Genomic DNA, 8,655 nt, shown 5'->3' with positions numbered 1-8,655 from the left:
TGGGGGTGGGGGGTGGGGGGTGGGGGGCGACTTAGGAAAGGAGCCAGGATGGGACCTGGATGGCCTGCCCACTGGCTTAGGCAGTGCTGTGGAGCCTAGGGGCCCAGCCACACCACCAACTGTGCTCTGCTTACTCCCTAGCCACCCAAGTGACACTGGGGAAGCAGGGACCAACAATGACATCCTAAGTGCAAGGCTTGTCACTAGCCCAGGCAGATGGCAAAAGTGAGCCAAGCCCAGCCAGTGTCCTGTCTGTCGGGGGACAGGTCCTCGAAGGGTTGCTCAGCCCTAGGGCCTTGGCACCTTGATATCTATCCCAGCCACCAGCGCCCACCCCACCTGAGGTTTCCCCACCCCATCCTCACTTCCACTTTCTCCCCTGAAGGATGGCCGACGCCCAGACCCAGGTGGCCCCCACACCAACCGTCCCCATGGCGACCACACAGGACCTGCCCCTGCCACCCCCGCCGGCCCTGGAGGATCTGCCAACGCCCCCGTGCAAGGAGTCCTTTTCCAAGTTCCACCAGCAGCGGCAGGCCACCGAGCTCCGCCGCCTCTACCGGCACATCCATCCCGAGCTCCGCAAGAACCTAGCGGAGGCCGTGGAGGAGGACCTGGCCGAGGCTCTGGGCTCCGAGGAGCCCACCGAGGGGGACGTTCAGTGCATGCGCTGGATCTTTGAGAACTGGCGTCTGGACGCCATTGGGGACCGTGAGAAGCCAGCTGCCAGGGAGCCCGTGCCGGGCGGAGACGTCCAGGTCACCTCCCGGAAGTTTGAGGAAGGCGCCTTCCCCAGCAGCCAAGACCGGGATCCTGCTGGTCCCGCGGCCCCAGGAGGGGATGTGCGCGCAGCCCGCAGGCAGTTTGAGACCGAGATCCTGGACAAGCCGCCGGAGGCTGCAGCGAGGGAGCCTGCAGCCTGCAGCGGAGACGTGCAGGGCACAAGGATGCTCTTCGAGACACGGCCCCTGGACCGCCTGGGCTCCCGGCCCTCAGTGCAAGAGCCAAGCCCCCTGGAGCTGCGCTCCGAGATCCAGGAGCTGAAAGGCGACGTGAAGAAGACGGTGAAGCTGTTCCAGACGGAGCCGCTCTGCGCCATCCGGGACGCCGAGGGCGCCATCCACGAGGTGCAGGCTGCGTGCCGCGAGGAGATCCACAGCCACGCCGTGAGGTCCGCCCGCTGGCTCTTCGAGACCCGGCCGCTGGACGCCATCAACCGTGACCCCAGCCAGGTGCGGGTGATCCGGGGCATCTCCCTGGAGGAGGAGGCCCGGCCTGACGTCAGTGCTACTCGCTGGATCTTTGAGACACAGCCGCTGGACGCCATCCGGGAAATCGTAGTGGACGAGAACGAATTCCAGCCTTCCCCAGACCTTCTGCCCCCTGGCCCCGATGTCCAGCAGCAGCGGCATCTGTTTGAGACCCGACCTTTAGATACCCTGAGGGGGGAGGAGGAGGCTGGAGGGGAGGCCCCCCCACCCAAAGAGGAGGTGGTCCCAGGCAATGTCCGCTCCACCCTATGGCTGTTTGAGACCAAGCCCCTGGATCCTCCCAGAGGCAAGGTCCAAGTGGGTCATCTGCAGCGGGTAGGAATCCCCGAGGGCGAGGGGCTTGTGTCCAGTACTGGCCCCTCATCACCGCCCCTCCCTCAGAGTACCTCTGAGAAGGAAACCCCGAAGGGGGACGTGAAGACCTTCAAGAATCTTTTTGAGACCCTTCCCTTGGACAGCATTGGGCAGGGGGAGCCTCCGGCCCCAGGGAGCATGAGCAGAGCAAAAGAGCCTGCTTCCCCTGGGGATCCCCAAGGCACAGGGTCCCGCGTGTACACCATGCAGGATGTCAAGGGCCACCTCCACGCCCTGACCTCTGTCAGCAGGGAGCAGGTGGTCGGGGGTGATGTGAAGGGCTACCGGTGGATGTTTGAGACGCAGCCCCTCGACCAGCTGGGCCGCCACCCCAGCACTGTGGATGTGGTGCGGGGCATCACCCAGCAGGATGTGGTGGCTGGTGACGTGGGCACCACACGGTGGCTCTTTGAGACCCAGCCCCTGGAGGTGATCCATCGGCGGGAGCAGCAGGAAAGACGGGAAGAAGAGGGCAAAGGTCAGGAGGCCTCGCAGGCCGAGGCCCCCCAGAAGGGCGACGTGCAGACCATGCGGTGGCTGTTTGAGACTTGTTCCATGAGTGAGCTGGCCAGGAGGCAGGGGGCAGAAGTCCCAGATTCTACAGCCCAGTCCGAAGTCCGGTCCTGCACCTGGATGTTCGAGCCCCAAGCCCAAGACAGGCCAGAGGGCTCCAGAGAGCATCACTTACGGGTTGGACAGGTTCCTGCTAGGGACAGACAGACCGATGGACATGTCTTTGAGACCGAGCCTCTGCAGGCCTCGGGTCCCTGCCGCAGAGGGCCTGTGCGGTACTGCAGCCGCGTGGACATCCCTTCGGGGCAGGTGTCTCGTCAGAAGGAGGTTTTCCAGGCCCTGGAGGCAGGCCAAAAGGAAGAGCAGGGGGCCAGGGTAGCCCCTGAGCCCATCTCTGGGGGTGCTGTGCACAAGTTCACTTGGCTGTTTGAGAACTGCCCCATGGGCTCTCTAGCAGCAGAGAGCATCCGAAGGGGCAGCCTCCAGGAAGAGCAGCCCGTGGGCCCCTCGCACAATGAGGTGCTGGAAAGGCAGGAGACAGCCGCCGAGGGGACCCTGAGGGCACTGCAGGCCACGCTGGGCATCCTGCACCACGGGGGCATCCTTATGGAGGCCAGAGGGCCAGGGGAGCTCTGTCTGGCCAAGTACGTGCTCCTGGGCCCTGGGCAGGGGCACCCCCAGGTGCGGAAAGAGGAGCTGGTGTTCGGCGAGCTCCCCAGGATCGTGCGCCAAGTGCTGCGGAGGCCGGATGTGGACCCTCAAGGCCTGCTTGTTCAGGAAGGCCCGGCTGGCCGGCTCCAGCTCACGCCTCTGAGGCTGCCGGCCCCAGGAGGCAGTGGAAGCTTGGACGACCTGGACCCCGAGCTCCAGCAGGTGCTGGCGTGTAGCCTCACCGCCTCGGTGGTGAGGACTGGGCTGGTGATGCAGGAGACAGAGCAGGGCCTGGTGTCCCTGACAGCCTACTCCCTGCAGCCCCGGCCAGCCAGCAGGGCCCCCGAGAGGAGCAGCGTGCAGCTGCTGGCCAGCTGCATAGACAAAGGGGACCTGAGCGGCCTGCACAGTCTGCGGTGGGAGCCACCGGCTGACCCAAGTCCAGTGCCAGGCAGCGAGGGGGACCAGAGGCTGCCCCTGACTGACAGCATCATCCATGTGCCTCCCCTAGACCCCAGCCTGGGGATGGGGCAGCTGCAAGGCCTGGGGGCACCCACCTGCCCCCCACCGCCGGTGGAAAAGGCAACCCCTTTGCAGGGGGATGCTGCCACTCCCCATGGCAGGCAGGGAGCGGGAAAGAAAGAAGAGAGTCGCACTGGGCGAGAGGCAATGGCAGCAACCTTGGGCACGGTGGAGGGAGCTGTTCCTGCCACCCAGGGCCCTGGGGCCCCGGACCTCCAGGCCGCCATGCAGAGTCTGCGGACGGCAACTGCTGAGGCCCAGAGCCTGCACCAGCATGTCCTGAACAAGCACAAGCAGGGCCCAGGCCCAGCAGCCACCTCCACACCCTTCCAGAATGGTCTTCGGCAAGCGCCTGCCCAGACCCTTGGGGCTGCCCACAGCAACACCAAGTCAGGGGCTGGAAGTGACCCCAGGATCCCAGCAGCCCCCAGAAAGGTCAGTGGGGACAAGAAAGCACAGCCCGGAGGGCTGTCTGGGGGGTGGGTGTCTGTTCAAGATGGCGTCTACACTGCTCACCCAGTGAAGACCTTTGACCTGCCCAGGGGGGTCCAGCCTTCTGAGGGGAAATCCCAGCCATGGGGCAAAGAGACTGCCCTCCCAGCTCAGGCTGGGAGCCTGGGCCAGAGCGTCGGGGCAGGGCGGGAAGAGTCTGGGGTTGGCACACAGAATGCCTGTGGTCCTCTAGGGAAGGGACCGGCCAAAGTTGGCCCAGGGACCCTCCACGCTGCAGAGAGGACCTTGAAGGCGGCTCCTGTAGCCCCCTCCCCTCTGGCCTCTGGGCTTCAGACTGCAGGTGCCCACCTGCACTCCTGTAATCCCTCTGTTCCTCCTCCTCCTCCTCCTCACCCAGTTGCTGTGACAGCCCGAACCCACCACAGAGAGGACTCCGTGCAGCAAGCCTCCAAGCCCCTGCAAGACCCCCTTCTCCACCCCCACAGCAGCCCCGTGGGCCAGAGAACCCCTGAGGGGTCACAGGCAAAGACACTGAGCCGGGAGCCCATTGTATCCCCCAGGAAAAAGCCCCAGCTGCCCCCCAAACCTGCCCACCTCTCCTTCATCCATCCTCCCCAGAGGCTGCCCAAGCCCCCAGCTCTGTCTCCCAGATCCTCCCCGGAGGCTGGACTAGGGGCAAAGCAACCAGATGAGAGAGATGCCACTGCCCCCCAGAAGGTCCAGGTCCCCTCCACTGTAGGCCAGCCCAGCTCCCAGCGTGCCCTCAGCTCCATGGGCCCGGAGCCTAGCGAAAGTCAACTTGCAGGCAGCAACGCCCATCACCTCAAGCTCCCCAAATTCAAAGCTCCCAACAGGGACCCCACCTTGCCACGGCACGGCCCGGGGCACCTAGGAGGGAGCCCCAAAGAGGGTTCCCAGCTGGCAGCTCCTGAGAGCCGAGAGACTCTACAGGGAAGCCAACAAGAGCTCCAGGACCTGGAGAAGGAGACCAGCCGCACGGTTGATGCTCAGGAACTGCGAGGGCTCTTGGGGGTTGTGTCCCAGGGTAGAGGGGTTACTGCTCAAGTGTCTGCTGCCCCGCGAGGGCCTGAGGCCTCTGTGGAACAGGCCTTTGGGGAGCTGAGTCGGGTCAGCATGGAGGTTGCCCGCCTGAAGGAACAGACCCTGGCCAGGCTGCTGGACATCGAAGTGGCTGTGCACAAGGCCCTCAGCTCCGTGTCCAGCCTTCAGCCTGACCCTCATGCCCAGGGCACCCCGCTGGACCACAGCACCCACCAGGTCCATGCCACAGCCAGCAGTAGAGCCAGGACCAACTGGTCAGTTGAAGAGGCCCAGCATCAAGCCCAGGTAAGAAATCACACAGAGGTGAGAGGCCAAGTAGCCGCCAAGGCCTCTCCAAGCCGGAGGCTGGAGACACTGAGAGAAGATGCAGGCCTCCCTCCAGTTTTGCCTCCCTGCCGAGACTCCAGCTGCCCCCCAGCCTGTATCTCCATCACCCAATCAGCCACAAGGAAATCGACAGAGGCTCCCAGCCCACAGGGGAGTCCCCACACCACAGTGACAAGCATACTCCTGACCCCGCCCCACCCAGAAGGGGCCCAGGACCAGGCCAGCAAGAAGGAAGACCCCCGGTGCTATGCCTTGACCAGCGCCCTTCCCACTGGGCAGCAGAAAAGCTTCCAGGAGTTACCAATGGGCCAGCAAGCCCCCAGCTCTACGGAGCCACGAGAACCCTGATGGAGCAGTAGGAAGAGGTGGACCAGTTTGGGAACACAGTCCTGACATCGTCTACCATGGTCACCAAGCAGGTCTATCTGTCTAGGGGTCCAGGCCCTCACCTTGGGCACCCCCACCTCTGCGCTGGTAAAGCAGTGCCCCACAGCCCCACAGGGCGGGCTCAGCAGTGGCCTGATGGACTCTGGGATGGTGCCTTTGCCCTGCGGCCATGCCCAGTACCTTCCCTGCTCACCACTGGGGTGCCTCCTTCCAGGGTCCCAGCAAGGAGGTGGACACCTCCATGGCAGGCACACATGGGACAAGGACCAAGAAGAAAGAGCCCCTTCCGGAATTTGCTGTGGGTCGTTTCTCTCTCATCCATTCCATCCACAGGCCCAGGTCATGCAAGGAGGGCGGAGATCCAAGAGGAGGAGGACGGTCCCCCAGCTGGGGACTGAATAATCGAGCCACACACAGGCCTGGCCCACGTGCACACCACTGCCCGGACTGTGGGTCTGCACCTCGATCCCTGTCATCTGCCACAACCAACTGAACTGGGCTCAGCCTGGGCTTGGTCAGGAGCTGCCTCATCATTTTCTCCATCCTTCAGCCCATCAAGTGGCCCAGGTCACAAGGAGTGGAGCAACCACCAGCAAGTTCCCGAAAACCCAAGAACTGCCTTCCTCTGCCCCCTCCAGACTCCACACGCTGTACCCCAAGTGATAAAGAGATGCCCTAATTAAACCCAAGTTGTATTCTCTACTCGGTGATGAACTGTTTGTACATGCAATCTAGGGCCTGGGTCCCCATTGTGGGGAAGCACACCACTATCCACACATGCCCCCTGCTCCTGACAAGGGCAATGTAGAAAGGCTCTAAAAAGCCCCTCCTTTGTCCATTATCTTGGCTGAGAGTGAGAAAAACCCTGTTCGGCACCCTTGTGCTTCTTGCGGGGGTGTGGGGGGCCACCACCACTACATACACACACCTCTGGTCCCTCCACCTCCGGCCTTCCTACCTGGAAGGAAGGCAGGTGGTTCTGGGATTCCAGTCTGCTGCAGCTGGAAACTTGCCCAAGAGTGGGAGAGAGGCCCAGTCAAGCCTGGGAGGAGGCAAGCCCTCTGGCTAGGAAAAATCTGACCGGCAACTTGGCTGCAGGACTGCCTTCTGCTCAGGCCGGGGGGCTCCTGGGAAGGCGCAGTAGAGAGGTCCCAGCGTGGAAAGCCAGAGCAAGTTGACAACGGGCCCTTATCACTTTTTCAAGAAGTACTGAGCACCTACTGTGTGCCGGGCCTGGCCTGTTCTAGACAACAGGGACATGGAGGGGCGGTTCCATGGGGACTCCGCTCTCATGCGAGTGACTTTCTAAACCGAGGGGGCAGCCAGACAATAAACAGGAGACATCGGATCAGGAACAGCAGTCCCACACCCAGCCTGCCCAGCAAGAAGTGAACGTCAGCAAGGAAGCACTTGCTAGCATAAGCAACGGCATGGAAAAGCCCAGGATCAGGATTAAGTGTAGTCCTGCATTTCCTGGGCATTGGACTGTAGGAAGAGGCTAGACCCTGGCCTCCCTCCCCACCCACAAGTTGCCCACACTTTGCTGTAGTGAACAAGCAGGTTGCGCATCTACCACCAGCACAGCGCTCAGCTCTCTATATCCCTCCCAACTCTCTTTGCCTGCTTGGTCGATGTGGAGGTCAAGGGAGTGAAAGGAGGGGGGGCGGGGCAGAGGTTTCTCCCTGGGGGCAACAGAACTCTTGATACCAAGCCCATCCACCTGTGCCCCTAGCCACTTTATGGGATTTCACTCCATCACAGGATACGGCAGTTTATAGCATGACTCTTCTCCCCGGCTTTCTCATCTGTAAAGTGGGATTATAGTCCTGGGAAAGAAAGCCAGTGGATAAGCACTTGGCAGCTAAGCCACGGGTCCACAGTTCCATCCATCGCTGCCCCTTGGGAACAAGATGTGACTGTCAGACTTCAGAATGATTAAAGCCCACCGCCACCCAGTCAAGTCTGACACCCAAGAACCCTATAGGACAGCGCAGAAGTGCCCCACGGGTTTCTCGGGTTGTCATCTTTGACAAGCCCCCGGTGATGTGGTGGTCATGGGTTTAGGCTGCTAACTACCAGGTGAGTGGTTCGAAAGCCACTCTGCAGGAGCAAGATGGGGCTTCCTACTCCTGTAAAGACTTACAGTCTTGAAAACTCACAAGGGGCAGTTCTACCCAGTTCTATGAGGTCTCTATGAGTCTCCATCAACTTGATGGCAGTGAGTTTGGTGGGGTTTTGGGGGGGGCTTGGGGGGGAGTCTTTTACAGGAAGTGCCCTAACTGAAAGCTGCTAATTGAAAGTTGGACTGCTCTGTCTCCAAGAGAGAAAAATGAGGCAGTCGGCTTCCACAAAATTTACAGCCTCAGAAACGATAGGGGCTGGTTCTACCCTGTCCTATAGAATCACTGGCCAGAATCAACTAGGTGTTTTTTTCTTATGAACATTAAGTGAATATATACATGCATATATGTGTGTGTATAATGCACCCTCATCGTTAGTCCTATGTTATTTTTCAATATCTATCGTAAATGGGTCTCTTTTCTCACCTGCGGTGGGGGGGAAGGAGGCATGTCTTATTCATCCCAGTATTTTGTTTGTAATCCTATCGTAGCTCTCTGTAAGCATGCTTATGACAAATGAACATACACCAGGTCACCCAATTCACATTGACTGTGCGGCTACTTCTGACCAGCTTCTGTTCACAAAGCCCAGAGGGCAAAATCCGGCCCTGACCCGGTGGAACTTAGGTTGGAAAGGGGATGGCAGACAATACGCAATCAGTGAGGATCATTTCAGAGGGAAGAAAGGTTGTGCAAGAAATAAACCAACGTCAGTCGATGAGGAGGGAGCCGGCGGTGGTCTTCGCTTTGGGGGGCCGGGGAGACATCTTCGCGACAAGAACGAAGGCGGAGCCAGCCGGACAGCCTGGAGGCGGCGGCCCGCCCAGAGCGGCTGGAGGCAGGCGGGGCGGGGTCCGGGCGGGAGGGGCGGGGCGCGCGGTCAGGCCGCGTCAGCGACGCACGTGCCGCAGGACGCAGGCTCCTCCCCCTCCGCCCGCCCCTTAGGGGCGGGTCCACAAGCGGGTCGGAACAGGCCCCGCCCCGAGCCCCACCCC

At 61.5% G+C, this 8,655-nt stretch overlaps 1 protein-coding gene across 2 annotated transcripts in view; it reads left to right on the top strand.

Annotated features, from left to right (window-relative positions):
- The window catches only part of XIRP1 (xin actin binding repeat containing 1), a 9,088-nt gene extending 2,846 nt beyond the window's left edge, over positions 1 to 6,242 (top strand). Inside the window, exons 2-3 of one of the 2 annotated variants that reach the window (XM_045294965.1) lie at positions 386 to 3,746; positions 4,162 to 4,255. In XM_045294965.1, the coding sequence (XP_045150900.1) occupies positions 387 to 3,746; positions 4,162 to 4,170 (3,369 nt within the window). In that variant the 5' untranslated portion in view covers position 386 and the 3' untranslated portion in view covers positions 4,171 to 4,255. Of the gene's footprint in view, positions 1 to 385 lie in introns of both variants that reach the window. The other variant, XM_004708676.2, reaches the window with a different exon arrangement.
- Positions 6,243 to 8,655: the final 2,413 nt, after the last annotated feature.

Source organism: Echinops telfairi, unplaced genomic scaffold, assembly GCF_000313985.2.
Source record: "Echinops telfairi isolate 266 unplaced genomic scaffold, ASM31398v2 ScPeMD7_4225;HRSCAF=4972, whole genome shotgun sequence".
In the NCBI taxonomy this organism is placed as follows: domain Eukaryota; kingdom Metazoa; phylum Chordata; class Mammalia; order Afrosoricida; family Tenrecidae; genus Echinops; species Echinops telfairi.
This window is presented reverse-complemented; position numbering and strand designations above follow the sequence as displayed.